At 61.6% G+C, this 21,683-nt stretch overlaps 1 protein-coding gene across 4 annotated transcripts; it reads left to right on the top strand.

The window, feature by feature from the left end:
- The first annotated feature begins 258 nt into the window (after positions 1-258).
- CEP131 (centrosomal protein 131) lies at positions 259-21,332 on the top strand. 4 transcript variants are annotated; one of them, XM_087441762.1, is made up of 26 exons: positions 259-450; positions 3,057-3,257; positions 4,011-4,120; positions 4,587-4,701; positions 4,999-5,129; positions 8,377-8,490; positions 9,131-9,286; positions 10,906-11,023; positions 11,445-11,561; positions 11,759-11,906; positions 12,410-12,504; positions 13,017-13,199; positions 13,690-13,866; positions 13,946-14,071; positions 14,231-14,356; positions 15,483-15,599; positions 16,585-16,687; positions 17,535-17,736; positions 18,165-18,272; positions 18,362-18,479; positions 18,754-18,828; positions 19,753-19,895; positions 20,025-20,202; positions 20,289-20,485; positions 20,949-21,009; positions 21,086-21,332. In XM_087441762.1, the coding sequence occupies exons 2-26, from the start codon at positions 3,132-3,134 to the stop codon at positions 21,158-21,160; spliced, it is 3,219 nt and encodes a 1,072-aa protein (XP_087297888.1). In that variant the 5' UTR covers positions 259-450; positions 3,057-3,131; the 3' UTR covers positions 21,161-21,332. The 4 variants fall into 4 exon arrangements, with proteins under 4 accessions (XP_087297888.1, XP_087297887.1, XP_087297890.1 ...); XM_087441761.1 differs by having other exon boundaries at positions 13,606-13,866; XM_087441764.1 differs by lacking the exons at positions 3,057-3,257; positions 4,587-4,701 and having other exon boundaries at positions 13,606-13,866.
- The last annotated feature ends 351 nt before the right edge of the window (positions 21,333-21,683 follow it).

Below are 21,683 nucleotides of genomic sequence, written 5' to 3'. Positions count from 1 at the left end.
CCCCGAGGCCTCGCCCAGGCCCCGCCCCCACCAGCTTAGGCCCCGCCCTCTGTAGCCGGGTCCAATCGGCAGCCGGCTGCCACCGCGGTCCACGGCTCCCCGCTGCTCCTCCCACGCTTGAACGTCTGAAGGACAGCTGAGCGGCCCAATGAGCTTCCGGGACTGCCCGAGCGGGCGGCCGGAGGGCCAATCCGCAAGCGGCGCGGGCAGGACAGGCGGACCTCCATGACGGACAGGGGAGGAGGTGCCAGGCTGGTTGCTGGTTGCTAGCTCCTGCCGCTGCTGCTGCTCGTTCCCCCGATTGGTCGTTTCATTGTTGCCCTGGCCGCAACCAGGGCCAGGGGCGCGAGGTTGCTGTCCCGAAGCCTGGGCCTCGAGCGTCCCAGGTCAGGGGGCCCTGGGCAACCGGCCGGCCCCGCAGACCCCGCGCCCTAGGCCCGGCCCTCTCAGGTGAGGGGGTCCTCGCGCAGATGAGGGGGTCTCCGCGCAGGAGAGAGGGTCTCTGCGCAGGTGAGGGGTGCCCGGGCCTGCGCAGGTGAGGGAGTCCCCGCGCAGGTGAGGCGGGGGGTCCCCGCCAGGTGAGGGGCAACGTGCAGGTGAGGAGGGGCTCGTGCCCCAAGGCTGGTGATTTCCTCGGGCCTTCCCCAGAGAACGGCGGAGTCCAGTCAGCAGTCTCAGGTCCCACCACCTTGAGCCAGACCCCAGGGACATGGGGAGCTGCCAGGGGTCCTGGGTCAGCCCATGCTGAGGGGTCCAGGCAGAGGCCACGGACACTCGCCTGGGTCCTGGGAGGGACAGCTCTGTAGGAGGGGTCTGGCCTGGGGGTTTCCACGGAGAGTCTGTGTTTACCATCCCAGAGCCTGGCACACTGCTGCCCAGGTGGCTGGAAAAGGGGGCCAGCCTGGGGCCAGCTGGGTGTGGCTGGTGCCCTGAGGAGAGGAGGGTGTTAAATTTCACCTGAACAACCGAACAACCGGAAACGCATAACTGAGGACTCTGACCTGGTGCAGAGCCTCTGTGCTCCACTCTAGGGAAGAGGGGCGTCCGGCACCCCGGCTGGAGGGGACCACAGCATTGACTGTGGATGACAATGGGTGTGTGCCCGCTGGGCCACCAGAGTCCTCGGTGGCAGGAAGGGCCATGCCCTTTCCTCTGTGCTCATTTCTGGTCATCTCGGCTCATCCCCTCCTGTTACCTGAGTGCCTGCCACGCGCCAGGTGCTGGGGCTACATGGTCCCTGTCCTCATGGAGCTTACGTCTAATGAGGGGGTCAGACAGTGCACAGAGCAACCTGTGTGGCCAGGTGAAGAAAAATAAAGCAGGATGAGGGAATGAAGGGTGATGGGGACAGGCGGCCCTCTGAGTGAGGGGGGCCTTGTGCCATCGGGGAAGGGGCTCCGGGCAGAGGGGTCAGCAGTGCAAAGGCTCGCGCTGGAAACAGGCTGGCCGGGTCTGAGGAGCAGCAGGAAGGCCAGTTTGGCTGAAGCAGAGCGAGGGGGCAAAGGGTGGCAGAGAGGAGGTCCCAGAGAGACCAAGGTCAGATCTGAGGGCGCCAGGCCTTTGGACTTCATTCTCGCTGCTGGGGGAGCCCTCAGAGGGTTTTCCACAGGGGCTCTGAGACCCTGTTCAGAGAGATCAGCCCTAGCCCCGTGTGGGGAGGGGCTGGGGCCGGCCAGACGGGGCAGAGGAGGGGCTGCCACATTTGTCCCCGTGTCAGGAGATGGTGGCTTGGACCCGGGTTGTGGAGGGAAGGGACAGACGACGATAGGGCAGTGACTGGGGAGCAGGTGTGGATGTGAGGGGGAAGATGTTGGGATGAGATCTGGGTCCTCGGTCTGAGCCAGTTACAGAAAATGACCACTGGGGAGGGGCAGCTGGAGGTGGAAGTCAGGAGTCTGCTTTGGCCTCGTTGGGTCTCAGATGCCACGTGCGCAGTGGTCATCTGAGTCGGGAGTCAGGGGGCAGAAGGGGCGGGAGGTATGTGTGTGGGAACCGACAGCCCGTGTTTGATCCAGGAGGTCCGAGGCGGTCCCTCAGTTGAGAGGGTAGATGGAGGAGAGAGGCCTGGGGCTGAGCCTGGGGGCCCTCGGACTTCAGGGGTTGGGAAGAGAAAGGGCCAGCAAGGGAGACCTTGAAGGGCAGCTGCCACCAGGAGGGATAGGAGGGGACCCAGAAGTGAAAGAGCAGATGCCACATACCTGGAGCTCATGGATATTCAGGGGAGTTCTGAGGAAATGGAGGGGGTTCTGTGGCCAGATAAGTTTGGGGGCCCTGGGTTGGGCAGCGTTGATCAGACCAAAGCCTGGTTCATTTATCACCTGTGGAGTACTGGCTGCGTGCCAGCCTCATGGCCGCTTGTCTGAACTTCATGAAGACCCCTGGAAAGAGGCACTTTTTTTTTTTTTTTTTTTTTTTTGTGAGGAGATCAGCCCTGTGCTAACATCTGCCAATCTTCCTCTTTTTTTGCTGAGGAATACTGGCCCTGGGCTAACATCTGTGCCCATCTTCCTCCACTTTATGTGGGACGCCGCCACAGCATGGCTTGCCAAGCAGTGCGTTGGTGCGTGCCCGGGATCTGAACCGGCAAACCCGGGCCGCTGCAGCAGACTGTGCACACTTAACCGCTTGCACCACCGGGCCGGCCCCAGAGGCACCTTTTAAATGCCCGTTTTACGGGTGAAGAGAGTGAGGCTCAGATGGGTAGAGAGCCTGTTACAGGGGTAGGGGGGATGGCAGAGCCAGCTCACACCCACGACTGCCTGCTGCCGTGGGCCACCCTCGGGCAGGCTCCCTCCAGGGAGCTGTCTCTTGTCCCCAGGAGGACTTGTCTTTGCTGTTCATCGCTGGGAGTCCTGCTCTGCCACGTGCCTGGTTTTCCAGACAAGGAGGCCGACACCCGGCGAGGAGGGTGGCTGGGCAGTGGCAGGCTTCACGGGGGAGCTTGGCAGCAGGCAGACTCAGGTGCTCTGGGCTCCCTGAGGCCTGGCAGAGGTGGTCTGTGCAGGGGAGCTGATTCCTCAGAGGGCGTCTCATTGCATCTCTTCCTGCCCGCTCAGAGCCCCCTCATCCACGTGAAAGGCTCCCGGACTATTGGCAGCCCCTCCTGCCCTCCTGAGGGCAGCCCAGAAGGCATGGACCTGAGTCTCACGGGCTTCCCCCTGCCCATGTCCCGGCGCCCCAACAGCGCCTCTGCCGCCAAGCCCATCGCTCGCTCCATCTCTGTGGTCACGGGCAGCGAGCCGAGGAAGAAGGTGCTGGTGAGTGCTAGAGCTGAGGCGTCCAGGCCTTGCCTCCTGGGGAGTTGCCGTCTGGGTGGCATCTGACTCCTGGGGCAGCCCCCCACCTCAGCAGGCACCCTCACGTCTGTTGTCATTCCATCCCTGTGGCCATCCCAGGAGCAGGAAGGACTCGGGCTCACAGACCAGGGAGCTAACTCACCAAGAAGTCAAGGTCAGAGTTGGCTGGCCCAAGGCAGAGCCTAGATCCTGCCGGCACCAAGCCCTCTGTCCCACTTGTTCCACCAACATTTGGATTTGTTTGAATCCTCAGGAAATGGGGTTGACCTGTGGGGAAGGGGATGAGCTCCTGGTGGCCTGGAGAAACGTGGGTGTGCAGGCGGGTGGCAGGCCGGCAGTGGGCGCTGTGGGATGAGAGCTTCGGGGTCAGGGGGAGCAGTCAACACACATGACGATGAGGACGAGCAGCCTTTGCTGCGATTCCCAGGCCAGGCCTCACACACGTCCACTTGGACCTGCCACCTGCCAGGGGTGAAGGCTGCTGCTTCTTGCGAGGCAGTGAGTGTCATAGAGGCCAAGGACCTGCCCTGGCTCAGTGGGCCTCGCCCATCTGTCCTTGTGCCGCCTCAGGGCTGCCTGCTTCACCCAGGAACCCGAGGAGACCCTTCTTACCCACCCCCTGAATCTGTTCTCCATGCCTGGCTTGGTGCTGGGCCAACTGGCGAGTGTCTGAAAGCTTCACCACGCAATCGGTTGTTTCTTCCTTTTTGGCAGGAAGCCACAGGGCCCGGAGGCTCCCGGGCCATCAACAACCTGCGCAGGTCTAACAGCACCACACAGGTCCACCAGCCACAAGCCAGCCAGGCATGGACCGGCCCCCTCAGGTAACCCCTGGAGCCCTCAGGTAACCCTGACCTGCTCTTCTGCTTCTGTCATCTGTTCTTCTAGCCTCAGCTGTGTGGGCTCTGGCTGGGCAGTGGGGCCTGAAGTGCCCTTCTCTTGGGACTAGCCTGGGGCAGGCAGGCAGGGCAGGTCTTGACTTGATGTATCCACGAGTAGAGATGTGGACCTCGAGACCGACATCCCCTGCCTGCTCCTCTCCTTTTTCCTTGCTGAGCTTTTCCTGTGGGTGTCACAGTGGCTGCAGAACGGGGTGTGAATGCCTCTTCCAGACGTGGTTGTCAGATCAGGGCTAAGAAACATTATTTTAAGCTTCTGGCTTGGGAACAGAATCCCCTACTGGTGATCTGGCCCCTCCTGTCCGCTCATAAGACATCCTCCATCTGTTCCTGGAGTCGGCCTCCCCAGGCCAAGTGACTGTCCCTGCCTGCCATCCTCTCTCCCACACAGCCTAGCAGAGCCCCCCGACTTCCTGAAGCTCTTTGAGGGCAAGCCCAGCGGGAGAAAGAGGGTGGCCAGACTGAGCAAAGCTTCTAGCGAGAAGGGAGCCACGTGGAACGTCCTGGTAAGGACCAGGGACTGAGTCTGAGCGGGCAGGATGTCAAGCGGCTCCCGTCCTGTTGGGAGTGATGCCTGGTTCCTTTGTTCTCGTTCCGCCCGCAGGAGGGGCCAGCGTGGGGAGGGTGTGTGTCAGTGTTAGTTAGCCAGCTTTCACCACAACATTGGAACGTGAGGAGGAGCTCCCTGGGCCATCCTATTGCCCCTGTTTGTGAGTGAAGCAGTAGAGGGCAGGGAAGGGCCTGGTATCAGCGGTGTGTGCTGGTGGGGTCACGGCTGAGGCGGCATCTGTGTGCACCAACAGGATGACCAGCCCAGGGCCTTCACCTTGCCACCTGATGATGCCCGGAGTCCCAGCACCCTTGACGCGCCAGTGGGCCCACAGAGGAGAGAGTGCACCGTACCCCTGGCACCCAGCTTCACTGCCAACAACAGGTGTGACCCAATGCAGGTGCCCAGCACGGCCCCACCCACCCGAAGCCTGTATTTTTCTTTGCCGGACCAGGGTGCTTTGGAATGAACGAATGAATGAATGAATGAGTGAGTGAGTGAATGAATGGCTGGCTTTCTCTACCCAAGGGCCAAGGGAGGAGGCTGCAAGGTGGTGTCTTGCACTCGAGGGGCTCTGCTCTGGCCTAGGGGAGCTCAGACAGAGGATGCGCCCACAGGCCTCCTCCCACCCTCTCCTCCTCAGGGCAGCCTCTCCCCGCCAGGACCCAAGATGCCAGGTTTCGCTCTTGAAAAGGTCAGGCCTAGGTGAGGCTCATGCAGGGCTGCGAGCGACTTTTTAAGACTCATCAGAGGTTCTTGAGCTTTGAGGCTCAGCCTCTGTGTCCCAGGAGGGGAGGAGTGTGTTATCTCGGGCCACACCTGCTCACTGTCTGCTGAGAGCCAGGCTGCCTTGGTCACTTCTCAGCCGTACCACCCATGACCTGACAGAACCAAGCAGGTCCAGAGTGATGGCCAGGATGGCAGGATCTGGAGAGGGCCCCAGGCAGGCTGTGGCCTCAGCCGACAAGGGTGGTGGCCAGGAATTGTCTGGATGGGCACGGGACCTAGAGAAGCCCCCAGAGAAAGTGGGTTCTGGACGGCCGCCCTGGGCTGCGGGGAAAGCTTGTCCTTCTTGCTCTCGGCCTCAGTGGGGACCAGTGGGCAGAGAGATAAGGAGGCACATTTGTCTCAGCACCAGAAAGAACTTCCCAACACTTAGAACCGTTTATCACACAGATAGTCTTTGAGGGAGGTTTTACACAGTCATTGGCCAGAGTCGGCACAGGAAGAATTCTTGCCTTTAATGCGGGAATTTAAATTAAAATTTAATTTCGGTTTCTCTCAGAATGATACAAGCACAAAGCTAAAGACTCAAACAGTACCACAAACTTAAAAAATAGCAAACGCACCACCCCTTCTCTCCCCACCCTGCGTCGTGCTCCCCAGAAGCAGCCACTTTCAAGCTATTTCTTCTAGTATTTTCTAGAAAATATACTAAGGCTGCTCATTGTTGACTGTTTTTTCAATCTTAGACTTAATCTATATAGAAGAAAGGGGTTGGCTCTCTTATGCTGCCTGTCCCCACCTCGCACACAAGCACACTCTCCCTCCATCCCGACTGGCCCAGTGAACCACGTCTCAGTCACATCAGCATCTGTGTCGGAGTCTGTCACGGGTGTTGCCCTTCCCCTCAGGGACCAACACCAGCTCTGCCTGGGTCTGAGTTCTGATTCTGCATCTTTTTCACTGTGGGCCTTGGGGCAGGACTCTCATTTGTACTAAGGGGGCAGTGGTTGCATTTGCCCTGCAGCGTCAGGAGGGTTAAACGAGCTGGGACGTGAACCTCTTAGGGCAGTGCCACGCTCAAGACACGTTGTTGACATTTGGGATGCATTTTTGTTTTTCCCGGAGTTAAAAATGATCTTTTTTCTCCTACTTGGTTGTCTCTGTACTGGTCACTTCTTCTCCCGGGCATGACAGCAGAACTCTGAAACTCCCCTCTGCACAGTCAGGCCAGCAGATGCCCTGCCCGCCCACCTTCCTCTGGAGAAACCCCTCGGAGGCCTGTCTTCTGCCGCCCGGGTCTGAGCTAGCCGCCCCTGCGCAGGCTGCACGCTCTCGTCCGTGCACTGCCCTCTGCCATCCCCCTCTTCCTGTGTGGGCCCCCGATTTGGGGGAGTTTCCTTCCTTTTTGGTCCTCCGTTCTGTCTTGCTGTGACTCCCATGATTTGCGGGTCGGGCCTCCCAGATCGATTCTACACAGCTGGCATCTTCGTTCTCCTCTTCTTTCTCTTTAGCTTTGGGATCCACTTTCTGACAGATCCACTGGACTTTATCTTTCATCCCTTCGCTTCCCTCCATCCTCTCCCAGAATTCTCAGTCTCCAAAGCTGCTCTTCTTCCCCAAATGTTTCTTTCCTTCCTTCCTGTTTGGGAGCGTCCTGTTCTTGTTTCATCCCTCCTGTCTTTGAGGATACCGAGTAGTGGTGGGCTGGAGCTGCCCACACCAGCTCCTGAGACTGACTGACTTCCTCTCTTCTCAACTTGTGTTCCATGATGTCTGAAATCAGCCGTGGTGGGAATGTTACACCACTGGAATGGGCAGACCCTACAAATCAGAGCTTTTCCCCCTCGAGTCCTGGCTGTTGAACGTGTGTCAGCACGGTCTGACACTGAGTGTAGATTTTTGGAAATATCCTATTCTCTGCTTAGCCTCATTTCCATCCCATTCTGTTTGCTGGCTTTTCACATGTAGGTCTTTCTTCAAATGTCTGGAATACTGGCTCTATCAGAATGTAAGAGGGAGGGCTTAAGCGTTGCCTGGAAGCCTGTTGTCTGGTGACCTCACTTTGGGGTGGTTGAGCAGGGACCAGGCTGCTGTATTGGGTTCCCCACCTGTCAGTGTCAGGGACTTTTCTCTAGGGCTGCTGAGTCTCTTCAGGGAAAGATCCTCCGTTCTCCACCTCGGGGTCAGAGTCCCGCCTGTCAGTGCTGTGGCGAGCAGGAGAGGTGCCGGGGTGTTCAGGACATAGACTGCTCCACTTGGACAACCAGTCTCCCATCTTCTGCCAGGGGAGGGAGGGTGCTTGGTGCTCTGGTGAGGAAGGGGATCTGGGGTGCAGCTGCTCCTTTGGAAGAGCCAGGTGGCTCTGCTTCCTGCACCTCCCTGGGGTTCTGGGGTGCAGACCAGCCTCCCCCGCCCCCATAGCAGCCAGGTTTCCCCCATCTCACTTGGTGCATCACTGGTTGGCTGTTTCTCAGCCTCTAAAGCTTTGTGGACATCTCTTTGCTGCTGTCTCCTGCATCCCCTCGTCCTTGTGTGTTTATTCCATTTTTATTCCTTCCAGCAGGTTTGAGAGGGGCAGAGAGAGAGCAGCACGTATTCCCCACATCTTGTTTAATGACATGGAAAGGTCCTTCCTCCACTGACTGATGATCTGTGACTGTTCTCCCTGTGGCAGCCACGTCCAGCATCAGGGGTTGCAGTTTTCACCACTCACGCCTGGGCTCTGCTCAGTGGAACGCCCTGGGGGGAGCCTTCCTGGTCCAAGAAGGGCCCCACCATTAGGCGCGGTGGCTGTGGAGGGAGCCCCGCGAGGACGATACCATAGTGACCACTGATGCCGAGAGCAGGACTTGGGGATCTGTTACCACCTCCCCGAGCCTGATGCGCCTCCTGTCTCTTCTGGCAGGAGCAACAAGGGAGCTGTAGGCAACTGTGTCACCACCATGGTGCACAACCGCTACACACCCTCGGAGAAGGCGCCGCCCCCCAAGAGCTCCAACCACACGGCTCCCTCCCTCAAGTAAGGCCCTGGCTCTGTGGAAACGCCGGACCAGAGCCCACACAGCAGGACTCCACAGGCCCTGGTGCTGCCACCCTCACCCCAGGGATCCAGGGAGAGGACACCCAGACCAGACCTGGGCGGGCACCATCAGGCTAGCCCAGGGCTCACCCCTGGCACAGGGTCCCACTGAAGACCCGGGGCTCCCCTGGGTCTCAGGCCCCCTGGCCGAGTCCAGAGCCAAGAGGGGTCTCGGGAGGGCTGGGCTACACTGAGCAGAGCAGCCCTGCGTATGTCCCCGGTGCCTACGCACAGCTCGCTCAGAGTCGGGGATGGCCTGCACAATGCCTTAAGTCACCATCTGGATCTGGGATCCTGTGGCTTTTGAGACCTTTTTGCTTTTTTAAATGTAAAGAGCTCATTAACCCAGGCTGCCACCAGACAGGCCATGTGTGGAGAGCAAGTGGCCCTGGGGACTGACCAGCAAGGCGGAACGGGGAGCAGGCCTCACCTGCTCCTGATGTCCCACGGGCACTTCCTTCCAGGCCTAGGGCCCCAGGACAAAGCCAAGGCGGCTCCTGTGGCCGCAGGCAGAGCCATCCCTGGGGCTGTGAGGGGCCAGGTCAGGTGGCTGCGAGCCTTTTTCTGCCCTTCCCATCAGCAATATCATCAAGGCAGCCACTGACGAGGGCGAGAGCAGCAGCTTCAGGAAGCCACAGAAAAACGTCACCAGCAGCAACCATGTGGCCCGGAACAATGCCGTGGGCGCCAAGAGCCTGCTGAGACAGAAGGAGGTGACGGAGGAGGAGGCTGAGAGGTGACCACGGGCCAGGGGCTGGGGAGGAGGCCTGAGGCTCCAATGACAAAAGTTTCCATTTAGTAATTGTTTTCCAATATAGAAAAGATCACATATTGAAAAGATCACATATTGTACGATTCCGTTTATACAAAACTTCAGGAAAAGGCAAATCTGTAAAGTCAGAAATGAGAGTGATGGGTGCCTGGGGCAGATGACCACAGAAGAGGGGTCTTTTGGGGGTGCTGGAAATGTTCTAAAACTGGATCCTACTGACAGTCGTACAACTCTGTAAATTTACTAAAAATTATTGAATTGTATACTTAAAATAGGTGAATTTTATAGTATGTAAATTATAGTATGTTAATTAAAAAAAACATTAAGAGGGGCCGGCCCGGTGGCGTAGTGGTTAAGTTCACGCACTCTGCTTCAGCAGCCCGGGGTTCACAGGTTTGGATCCCGGGTGCGGACCTATGCACCACTCATCAAGCCATGCTGTGGCAGCGTCCCACATACAAAGTGGAAGGAGATTGGCACAGATGTTAGCTCAGGGACAATCTTCTTCACCAAAAAAATTAAATAAAACAACATTAAGTGGAAAGAAGATATAAAACTAAAAAAACCCAAAACAACCTGTAGGTCTGCCCCTTAAAGCTGGCCCCAGGAGAGCATGGAGGGTGGAGAGTGGCGGCACCTTGTGTCATGGCCCCAGGTCCATCATGTCGCTCCTGGTCAGGAACCGTTTAGTGATGGGAGTGTGGACTTGGAGAGTCTCCACCTGGCTGGGCGGTCCCACCGCTGTCCGGTTAGAGGTTGGGGACCGGGCCCTGGAAGTGGGCAGACGGGAGGAGGAACTGGGTGCGGTCAGGAGCTGGCAGCTCTGAGAACCCTCACCTGGCTGCCCCTGGGTGGTGGATGGGCCCCTCAGTGGAGGACATTCTTGAGTGTGAGGGTCCACTGTGCGTGTCCTGTGGCAGGCGACCGCTTACATCCTGGACCCTCCGTTAGCACTTTTGCTGAATGAATCGACAAGAGGTCCCAAGAGCCAAGGTTAAGGCTTTTGTTTAACCAGCTTTACTGAGTGTAATTTGTGTAGCATAAAATGCGCCTGTCCGAAGTGTATAGTTCGATGAGTTTGACACGTGTGAAGTCGTGTCTACAGATACAGCATTTTAAGACAGAGTGTCCGTCGCCCCCCAGATTCTCTTGCACACCTTTTATCTAGCTCTTCCCCAGCCCCAACCCTGGCCACATCCATCTGTCTCATTATGGCTTTGCCTTTTCTAGAAGGCCCTATAACTAGAGCACACGGCCTGTGGCCTTTTGTGCCTGGTGGTGTCTCTGGTTTGTTGTTTTTTGTCCATGAGTAGCGTCTGCTGTCAGGACGTACACAGTGTTCCCCCCCAGCCAGGTGGGGGCCCTTTGGGTTATTTCTGGGAATTGTGAATAGAGTCTGTGCCGATGGGCGTTTTCATTTCCCTGGAAACGTATGCCAACTGAAGAAGGGCTGTGCGCACAGCCGCCGGCTTCTCTGCCCACAGGGCCTTCGGGGAACCTGGGAGGGGAGGCCGTTGCTCAGCCGCCTGGATCCACCAGAGCTCAGGGTGCCACCTCAGTCCTGAGCCCTGCTGTCTGGGCAGGTTTATCCACCAGGTGAACCAGGCTGCTGTCACCATCCAGCGCTGGTACCGCCACCACACGCAGCGGCGACAAGCTGGGGCTGCCCACCTGGAGCACCTGCTAGCGTCTAAGCAAGAGGTCGGTGTGGATGTGTGAGCCGCACTCCACGGGGGCGGGCAAGAATCCCAGGGGTCCCAGCCAAATACGGTGGGGTTTCTGGGACCAATGGGATTGAAACCTAGAATTGCCCATGGATCCACACCCCAGGTGGTGGCACAACTGCCTCCCTACCCTGCATCGCTCGGTCAGTAGGCCTGGGTGTCAGGCCCACCCGGCCCCCCCGGACTGAAAGGTCTGAGTGGGTCTCTGGCTGTGGGGTCCCGGCTCCAGAGCCGTCTCCCCACTGAAAGGAGCGACTGGCCACCTGGGAGGAGGGCTTGTCCTCCGTGGGGCAAAGAAATGGCAGGTTGGGGGCTTGGTGGGGGTGCTGTGGAAACCCAGGTCTGGATTGGGGACCCCATCTTCCCAGTCAGACCCACTGTGGCTTTGGTTTCGGCAGGAGCAGTGGCAGCGGCTGGGAGAGGGGAACCTCCTGGACCTGCATCAGCAGAGGGAGGCGGCCAGGAGGAAGGTCCGGGAGGAGAAGGCACGCCAGGCCAGGCGAGCAGCCATTCAGGTGCCGGGGTGACCTGAGCAGCACGGGGAGCCCACTGCCAAGGCAGGACCCACGTGTGCCTGAGAGCACGACTCTGCTCCTGAGGGACCCTGCTCCCCTCTGAGCCCTCCTTCCCTGAGGCCCTGGACGTTGATGAGGGGGGTGAGGGGCCTCGCAATCCTGTGGGCAAGGCTGCTCAGAGGTTGTCCCCTCAGCAGGAGCTGCAGCAGAAGCGAGTCCAGAAGTTGGGTGGCGCTGAGCGCGGGCTGCTGAAGGAGGCCTGGGAGGCAGGGAAGTCCTGGCCCGCCCAGGAGCCGCCCCTGAGGCTGGGGAGCGCCGCTCAGGCCCGCAAGGCCAACAACACTGGTGAGCACGGCCGAGAGCCTGGAGGCTGCCCTGCTCCCCCACCTCTGCCTCCTGCCTCCATGAGTGGAGACCTCAAGTGTGGACCTCCTCATCCCCTCCCTTGGGGAGGGCTGTGGCTGTGAAGGAGATGCAGCCTCCGCCAGTGTCCCCTGGCCCCCTGTGCCACTGCCTGGTTGGTGGCTTCCACCCATGGAGGAAAGGTCAGCTGTGCTGCAGACCCCAGGCCCTGCTCCTCCACTCCTGCTTCCCCTACCCTGTAGCTAGACACAGGGGACTGTACATAGCAGTGAGGCTGAGAGTTCTGGGGTCGCACCAGCTCCCCTGACCTCTCACCGTGGGAGGTAAGGGCTCCTCTGTCCCCTCTGCTCTGTGAAGTCCATTGTGTCACATGCTGTCACGCTCTGCCTCCCCTGGGCCTGGCGTCTTCCCAAGGGCTCCTCCAGACTCACTGCCCCCAGGTGGGCCAATGCCCAGGCAGGCTGACGCCGTGTTCTGTTGTGCAGGGGCCGGCTTCCACACCGCAGGCCTGGAGGACCTCTGCCCCCTTGCCCCAGACTCGTCCACAGAGCCCCGGCAGTTTCCAGAGGACAAGCAGCAGGTCTCTCACAGCCCCTCCCACCCACCCTTGCTGGCTTCAGCTCAGGGAGATGTCCATGCCTGCATGGCCCGAGCGTGCCCTTTCCCTGCCCTTCCGTGGCCGTGGGGTCACTCACCAGGAAAGGCCACCCAGGACAGGTCTTGTTGCTCCAGTGCAGGGATGGGGTCTCACGGATTGCTCTGGAATCCCATTGGGTATTCACAGACGCCTAGGGGTGCCGCCCGTGTCCGTGCCCACAGAAGAGTGCTGGAAGCATAGAGGTTAGGTGATGGCTAAGGCCACCAGGCTGAGGGGTGAGAAGCAGGCCTGGACACATCCCACTTGCTGCCCTTTTGTTTCCCTGGAGGTGGGTCAGGGTGAACGTGGTCCATGTGGCAGAGCTGGGGCGGCCACAGAGAGTGGGCACTCGTCTGGGCAGAGGAAGCATCACCCTGGCCTCACCCCCCTGGTTCTCTGGTGGCCTCAGCTGCTAACGGCCTCGCCGGCTTCTCCCTCCTGCCCATCTGCTGCAGGACGCCAGCTCCCAGGACGCAGCCAGTGAGGACCTGGAGGTGATGGGCCCCACCAGGGGCAGGGCCAAGTCCATCGTGACCCTGGATGAGCTGCTGGACACACTGAAGCTGCTGGAGGAGGAGCCCGAGCCACTGCCCCACCCCAGGGCCTACCACAAGGACAAATACGCCTGGAGCGCTGAGGTAACTGTGGGCACGCCCTCCCTTGACCCAGCCCCGGGCACTGGCACCATCAGCACAGGTCATGGGGGCACTATGGGGGCCGGGGAACCCGCTGGGCTCTTCCTGCTTTAGTCGGGACTCTAATGAGGGCCAGATAGGGCCTTGTTGAACCCCCTACTCATCTGAGGGCTCAGTAAGGTTTAGGATCCTCAGAATAACTCGGGGGTGGGGGTGGGCACCACCTCCCTGCCAGTGGTGCCCTCAGGAAATGTCCTGAGAAGGTCTGGGCATCCTGAGAGGCCCTTCCTTCCAGACCAGACCCAACTGCCTGCTCCAGCCTCCTCTGCCCTCCTGTGCCTTCTCCTCTCCTCCTCTGCCCTCTCCCCAATTCTTCACTTCTCCCTCCTCTCCTCCCCTATGCTGCCAGAGGTCCCTGAGGAGCTCCTGGAAGGCTGGCCCAGAGTCTTTGGCTGCCCCGACAGCCCCCAGTGCTGTGCCCCCTCCCCTGCAGGGGGACGATGCCAGCTCCCTGACAGCCGACAACCTGGAGAAATTTGGGAAACTCAGCGTATCCACCAGCCCTCCCGAGGATGGGACGCTGCTCTCAGAGGCCAAGCTGCAGAGTATCATGAGCTTCCTAGATGAGATGGACAAGTCGGGGCAGGACCAGCCAGCCTCAGCCCCCCAGGTGTGGAGGGGTCCCCAGGGGGAGCCGGCAGGCCATCACCAGGTGACTGGGGCCTGCCTCACCCATGCCATGTCCTCAGGGGCTTGTGCTGGAGGAGGGGCTGGGGCGCCTGGAGCCCATGTCCGAGGTGAGCACGTCGGTCATGCGACTGAAGCTGGAGGTGGAGGAGAAGAAGCAGGCCATGGTGCTGCTGCAGAAAGCGCTGGTAATGTCACTGCTCCGGCGAATCCTCAGACACCCGCAGTGGCGCCGTTACCGCCTTTCTCCCAGGTCACCAGCTGGATTGTGGCCCGCCAGCACCACTCCCTAAGAGGGCTTCATCTTCTGTCTCTTTCTCCGTCTCTCCTCCCCGCACCCTCCACAGGCGCAGCAGCGGGACCTCACTGTCCGGCGGGTCAAGGAGACCGAGAAGGAGCTGGGCCGGCAGCTGCGGCAGCAGAGAGAGCACTACGAGGCCACCATCCAGCGGCACCTGTCCTTCATCGACCAGGTGACACCGCCTGGGAAGTGGGGCACGAGGGCAGAGGTGTCAGGACCTGCCAGGTCTGTGGGGGCGGGGAGAAGGACAGGACCAGGTTCCAGCCCGGCCTGGGCCTCACGGAGACTTCTAGACCCATGGTGTGGGCCCTCCTTGCTGGGCCTCTTTCTCCCTTCTGAAGAAATGGGCAGCGTGTGGTCCATGGTACACCAGCCCCACTGGGTATCCCCCCAACCCAAGTGGTGCTGCCCCCATGGCCTTAACCCCCCCACAGCCATGCTCCTGGCCCAGCGTGGTGGATGGGTGGCAGGGGCGAGTGGTCAGAGCACACCCAGGGTGGGGTCTGGCCATGCAGGGTCACTCAGAGGACCGGTTGGCCCTCTGGGGGCCTGGTGAGAGGTGTGCAGCAGGACATACACCCTGAACCTTTCTCATGCCATTCTGGGGCCATCCGTGTCCTAGGCAAGCTGCTCCTGGTCTGCTGGGGCTGATGAGGCAGCCAGAGCTCTCCCAAGTGAGGGCCGTGGAAGCTTCCAGCCCACCCTGCCCTTAGCCACTCCCCTGTTGGGTCTTTTTCTGGAGAGAACTCTAGGTGTGGGGTCTGTGAGGAGAGGAAGGAGTCCAGAGCAACCAAGTGGCCTCCAGTGGCCATTAGCGACACTCTGCTTAGCGCTTATCGGTGTGTCCAAACCGGGGGTCTGCCTAGAGCCCTCGGTGAGGCTGGGCGCCATCCTGGGGGCTTCACAGGGACCTGCTGACAGGCAACGGGCAGGCCCTTCTCCATAGGCCACGTGATGGGGATGACAGAATGACCCCCATCCCAGGAAGATCCTGACGTGGCTGCAGTGGGGGGCTTGTGGCTGAGGCTGCCGTGCCGGCCTGGCTTTGCTGACATCAGCCAGGCCCTCTGGGGGGTTGAGGACCAGTGGCAACTGCAGCCCCTTGTCCATGCGCACACACCCTCCTGGCCCCGGGGTCCCTCACAGACCAGGGAGGGGAGGGGCTCAGGATTGTGGCACTGGCCCTTTGGGTGTGCTGGCCTCAGCAGGGGAAGTGGGGTCTCCTGACAGTCAGGGATCACGCTGGGGTGGGGTCTCATCTCAGCACAGCAGCCTCACCTCCGTTCCTCTGATCACAGCTGATTGAAGACAAGAAGGCCCTGAGTGAGAAGTGCGAGGCTCTGGTGGCTGAGCTGAAGCAAGTGGACCGGAGGCTCCAGGAGAGGGAGGCCCAGATGCAGGAGCAGCATGAGCTGGTGAGCCCCTTAGGGCAGTGTCCTCTCCTCACCGCCTGACTACAGGCCTAGTGTGAACCTCGGGCCCCTGTGGGAGGGACATCCTCACTCAGCCACCCCAGAACAGGGTGTCCCCTGGAGCCTCATTGCCCAGTCTCAGAGCAGCAGCATCATGGGGCTTGTGAACAAGGTCCCTGGACCTGCCATGGAGGCTCGGAACCCAGAGCTTGTGCCCCACCCCCGGGATGCCGTCCAGCGTGCCGGGCAGGGGAGGGGCCACCCCAGCACCAAGCTCTGTCCCCTCCTTCCACTGGAGCTGCTTCCCACATGGCCGTCAGGTGCCAGATACTGGGGCGGAGGCTGAGGGCTTCATGTGACCCTCCCATGTCACAGATGAGGAGGCATGACTCAGCTGCCCATCTGCAGTGAGGGCTATGTGTGAGCCCACCTGCCCCAGCTCTGGGTCCCTGGGCAGAGGGACCTCCCTTATTTTTCCTGGCTTCTGCTAGACAAGGACTGTACCTCCTGCTGCCTCCAGCTGTGCCAGTGGTCACTATGGAAAGGCTGCCTCCTCCGTGGGCCTCAGCCTGCCTGGCTGCACTCCCATTGGTGTGGGCGGTGATGGCCCCCAAGCTGAGACCCAACTCTGGGAGTGGGGGCGGCGTCGGCATTTTTAAGGCCCCCGCCCAGTAACCACAGTAGACAGCCAGAGTTGGGGGCTGCCGGTCACACAGGAGAGGTGCTGGCTCAGGAGGCTCCCAGTGGGACCTCTACAGGTTTTCTACTGTCCCCCAATCCCAGGCCTCCAGGGTGGGCGGGGCCTCAAGCCTCTGGGGAGGGCTGAATAGGATGGCTAGTGTGTGCGGGGAGGGGGCCCACAGGTTGCACCTCGAGAGAGCCCTCGCCTCCTGAAACCTAGGTGGTGGCCAAGGGTGGGGGTGTCCTTTGCATCTTCTTGCAGAATTCTTACAGCCCCTCTGTCAACTTCCTGTTTCCTTGCTGGTAGGAGATTAAGAAACTCAAAGAACTAATGAACGCCACCGAAAAAGTCCGCAGGGAGAAGTGGATCAATGAGAAAACCCGAAAGATCAAAGAGATTACAGTCAGAGGTGGGGGCCAGCCACGCCCCAGAGCTGGTCAGATGCTGTCAGCCATGCGGCCTGGAGGCAATCTTGGGGGCCTTTGCATGAGAACAGTAGTTTTAATTACACTCCTAGTAGAGGAGGCCTTCCTGGGAAGCAGTGAGCTGCTCAGGTGATGCAGCCCAGCTGGCCTCCTGGCCTGGAGGAGGGCGGCAGGGCGGCCTGGAGGAGGGTGGCAGGGCGAGGGGGCAGGGGGAAGGCTGAGGGGGGAGGGGCACTCGGGGGGAGGCTGGTGGGCACCAGGGCTTGGCCACAGACCAAGCATCCCAGACAAAGGGCCGGGTCCAAGAGGGATGGGCCTTGCTTTCCCTCAGGCTGAGCTCCCTCTGTGTGGTCTCCTGTGTCCTCCAGCTTGTAGGGGAGCGAGCTGGCTGGGAGCTCAGGGTGGGGGTCTCGGGGTTCCCTGCCACCTGGCACTGTCACTTCTCCTCCGCTTGGAGAGCAGGTCTAAGGGCTGATGGGGCACCGCTAGCCATGCCCACCAACATCCAGCCCTTGCCCAGCCCTCCTGCCTCAGGACACCCTCTTCCCCAATGACTCCCTCCTCCAGGGGGCCTGGGCACTGCCAGGGGGAGGTGCTGTGGGCCCAAGTGGCCTCAGCTGTGTTTCAGGCTGGGGCCCCTGGGGTGGCCGGGGTGGGGGTCCCTTGGCTTTACTGCAGCCCTGATGTCACAGTGGGTGAGAACTGGGAGTCCCCTACAGTACTGGGGGCGAGGGTCGGCATCCGTGCAGTGTAGTGGGCAGAGATTGAGGGTCCTCCGCAGCACAGGGCGTGAGGGCAGGGTCCCTGCAGCATGGTGCCCTGCCCCCATAGGCCTGGAGCCCGAGATCCAGAAGCTGATCGCCAAGCACAAGCAGGAGATCAAGAAGCTCAAGAGCCTGCACGCGGCCGAGCTGCTGCAGGCAGACGAGCAGGCGGCCCAGCGCTACGGGCGCCAGGCGGAGGAGCTCCGGGAGCAGCTGGAGCGGGAGAAGGAGGTGCTGGGCCAGCAGGAGCGGGAGCGCGCCCAGCGGCGGTGGGTGCCCCAGGCTGACGGGCCTCGCTGGGGACGGGGAGGGGGCTGAGGCCCGAGCAGAGCTGGGATGTGCCTGGACCCCCAGAGTGATGTTGAGGGGGATGTTGGGATGTTGGGACCCCCACGTTTGTGAGGCCTCCCTCAGGAGGGCGGGGACAGAGCATGCTGCTTGACGCGGAAGATGGTGCCAAGACAGAGAAAACGGGGCAGGTCACAGGGCTAAGCTGTGGCCACCACAGGCTCAGAGAGGGCCTGGGGCCTTGTACCAGGCTGGTCTCCTGGGGGCCGTGGCTGGGATGGACAGGGCAGGGCCGCTGGTGGATGCTGAGCGGGGCTCTGCCCCTCCTCAGCTGACCCCACGCCACTGTGGCGTGAGTGACCTCCCCTGTCCCTGCCGCTCCCGCTGAGCTGGTTCTGCCGTCCCGCAGCTTTGAACAGCACCTGGAGCAGGAGCAGCGGGCCCTGCAGCAGCAGCGGCGGCGGCTCTACAGCGAGGTGGCCGAGGAGAAGGAGCGGCTGGGCCGGCAAGCAGCCAGGTGCCCCAGGGAGGGCCTGGCCTCCGCCCTGCCCTGCTGCCCCGCTGCCCCGCTGCCCCACACATGGTGACTTCTGGCTCGCACTACAGGCAGCGGGCGGAGCTGGAGGAGCTGAGGCTGCAGCTGGAGGAGAGCAGCTCGGCGGGGGGCCGGGCCCTGAGGGCCGAGTTAGAGAAGGGGAGAGAGGAACAGGAGCGTCGACACCAGGTCTGTGCCACTCTCTGTCCTGTCCCCTCCACCCGCCGCTCCCAGCCAGCCCATCCGGGGAGCGCCCTGTCCTGGGTGTGAAGGGGGTACTGTGTCAAGGCCACCGCCAGGTGGCAACCGCTTGGAGCGCTGGGCCAACCCTGGGTTCATGTAATGGGCTCCCCAGCCAGCTCCCCCGCAGACCCTCTCCTGCTTGGCCACAAGCCCCGGCAGGCATGGCCCTGGGTGGGGAGTGGCTGGCAAGGTCTGCTCTCACGCTGTCACCCGCCCCCAGATGGAGCTGAAAGCCCTGAAGGACCAGCTGGAGGTGGAAAGACAGATGTGGGAGGCCAACCGCGCCAAGAAGGAGGTAGGAGGCGGGTGTGGCCAGGGTGGGTGGCTGGGAGGCCAGCCTTGTTCCCCTCTCCCGCCCAGTGCCCCAGGCTTCGAAGTCGGTTGAGTGTGGGCTGCACTCTGTGGCCTCCCCGTGGGCACATTTCTGGGTTCATGGTCCAGCCACTCAGGTTGTCGGTTTCGTCCTGAGCCCTGCTTGTGTGTGCCGCTTCGGTCCTAAGTGGGAAGAAGGGAGAGACTGAGGGGCTGGGACAGGTCCCACAGGACAGCAGGGAGGCCGTCCCTCAGCCCTCCCTTCATCCAGACAGCTATTCTCCAAGTTAACTGACTGACACTTAGCCAGCCAAGGAATATACACAAGAGGAGGCCTCTCTCCTTGTCTTCTGGTCCCTTCCATGGGGGTTGGACTGCAGCACCAGGCTCTCCTGTCCTTCTAGAAAGAGGCTGTGGTGGAGAGGCGCACGGGGCCGCACACGAGGTGAGGGTCCGTGCTGCCTGGCCTGTCGGCCTGGTACCGTGGCTTGGTGGAGGCCTACTGCCGCAGCCGTGCACAGAGGGCTCTCCAGATTTGTGGGATGCATTCCCAGCCTCAGGCTTGCGGGTCAAAGGGCACATTGTGTTAGTCTCAATGGAAGTTCCCAACTGCCCTCCGAGAGGCTGTCCCATTGAAGCTGTCACCCCCTGTGTGGGGCACCCGGCCCCACCCTCAGCAACAGGACCAGGTCTCTTATTTTATCCGGGGCAGTCTAGCAGCATGCCCAGGCTGTGCTAACTCCTACCCCTGCCACTGCTGTGTCCCACCCTGGGTCCTGATGACAGGACACAGCCCCCTCCCCTGAAGACTGATGGGGCCTGGGGCAGGACCTATGTTCCCACAAATCCGTGCTTCCCTCCCGCCACCCTCGGCAGCCCCGCTGAGCCCCACGCGCCTCCCTTCTAGGAAGCATGGCTGCTGAACCGCGAACGGGAGCTAAAGGAAGAGATCCGGAGAGGCCGGGACAAGGAGATCGAGCTGGTCATCCACCGGCTAGAGGCCGACATGACGCTGGCCAGGGAGGAGAGCGAGAGGGCCGCTGAGAGCCGGTGAGGCCTTTTCCCACAGGGGGCCTGGCGCTGCCTTGAGTCCCCTGGAGCGAAACTCGGAGACCAGGTGACTCTCCCATCCAGGGCCGTGGGGCTGCCCCCCTGACCCTGCCCCCTCCCACCTGCCAGCGTCAAGCGTGTACGGGACAAGTACGAGACAGAGCTCTCAGAGCTGGAGCAGTCGGAGCGGAAGCTCCAGGAACGGTGCACGGAGCTGAAGGGGCGCCTCGGGGAGGCCGAGGGGGAGAGCCAGCGTCTGCAAGGCCTGGTGCAGCAGAAGGAGAAGGAGCTGGCCGATGTGAAGGCGGTGAGTGGACTGGGACTGGGAACTTGGGCTGGCACCCAGCCCACCACCCCCTGCCGTCTGGCTGACACCCCCCCGTGCTGGCCCAGGTGAATGAGCAGCTGGCCGGAGAGCGGACCAGCCTGGCCCAGGTGATCCACCAGGAGTTCGCTGACCGGCTGGCGGCCTCAGAGGAGGAGAACCGGCAGGTCAGGAGCGAGCTGGCCGAGCTGCGGGCCCGCCAGCGGCTGGAGCTGGAGCAACTTACGCAGGCGAAGCAGGTGGAGCTGGAGGAAGTGCACAGGAGGTGGGCTGCAGGGCCGGACTCGGGTCCAGGGAGCATGGGGGGGCGGGGGACGGGCAGGACCCCGCAGCTCCAAACAAGAGGGCGCTGGGCTGAGAAGGTGAAGTTCTTCCCCGTTTCACCTGCTCGCTCTGAGAGGCGGGTGTGGATGGGAGCTTCTCGTCCTCACCCCACGGGGAGCCCTCCTGCGGTGCGCCAGGGTTCCCGCTTGGGCTCTGACGCACACGGAGCCTGGTTCTGTGGACCACGGCCTGGGGCCAGCCATCGGAGTCCCAGCTCCTGTCAGTCACTCCTCTGGATGGCCCAGGGCCCACGGGGCTGGGGCGAGGAAGGCAGGACAGCTGCCTCTCCTGCTCTTCTGGGGGCAGGTAGAGGTCCCTCACCAGCCCTCCTGCTGCACTCAGCTGCTAGCCTGGGGGTCTGGCAGGAACGCCTCACAGAAGCCCACCGTGCACCCCCCTTGCAGGGTGAAGGTGGCCCTGGTGAAGAAGGAGGAGGCCGTGAGCAGCCTCCGGAAGCAGCACGAGGTGGGTGCCCACAGCTGGCCTGCCTGGGGGGGTGGGATTGGCCTGGGCCTGACGGCAGTTGGACCACATGTTGCAGGCCGCGGTGACGCGGGCCAACCACCTGGAGGAGCTGCTGGAGCAACGCAGGCAGCCACTCCCCAGTGCCCAGTGAGTGCCCAGTGCCACTGATGGAAGGGCGACAGCAGCAGGGCTGGGGGTCCTGGCGTGAGGGGTATGTCGCCCTGGCCCCACAGCTCCCCCTCCTTCCCCCAGCCCCGTGCTTGGGCGTCCCTTGGGTAGAACGTCGTGGCTGTATTTGAACAGTAAAGGGGTGTTTTTTAATATTCCTTGTGACCTTGCGTCGTCTCTTCTGGGCCAGGGTTCATGGTGGCGGGGGCTGGAGGCCACCTAAGGGCCCCTCCACAGAGCAGCCAGGCGTGGGGTATCCCCAGCCCAGCTCTGCTCTCGGCCCAACCCCCCATGCTCCCTGCCTGGGCCTGGCCGAGCTCTGTGGCACTCACACCTCCTCACCCGTCCGCTGTCCCCTGGAAGGAGCTCTGAGCCTCTTCCCCCACCCCTGCCAGGTACCCTAGCCCACAGGCTGCTGTCATGTTCCCCCCATGGCTAGAGACCCTCTGCTTCCTTCCCCGGCTCAGGGACACCCCCTGGAGGAGTGACAGCCTGGAGCCCTCAAG

This window comes from Ceratotherium simum, chromosome 16 (assembly GCF_057802395.1).
Source record: "Ceratotherium simum simum isolate JZ-2026a chromosome 16, ASM5780239v1, whole genome shotgun sequence".
Lineage (NCBI taxonomy): Eukaryota > Metazoa > Chordata > Mammalia > Perissodactyla > Rhinocerotidae > Ceratotherium > Ceratotherium simum.
Note: the sequence above shows the minus strand (reverse complement) of the source record. Positions and strands in the feature narration are given on the sequence as shown.

Bases quoted from the DNA above. Each gene is read 5' to 3' on its own strand.
- CEP131 (XM_087441761.1), top strand. From the start codon at position 3,132: ATGGACCTGAGTCTCACGGGCTTCCCCCTGCCCATGTCCCGGCGCCCC. The intron at 12,505-13,016 runs GTCTCTCACAGC...CATCTGCTGCAG, and splicing joins TTCCAGAGGACAAGCAGCAG to GACGCCAGCTCCCAGGACGC. The intron at 21,010-21,085 runs GTGGGTGCCCAC...CACATGTTGCAG, and splicing joins GCCTCCGGAAGCAGCACGAG to GCCGCGGTGACGCGGGCCAA.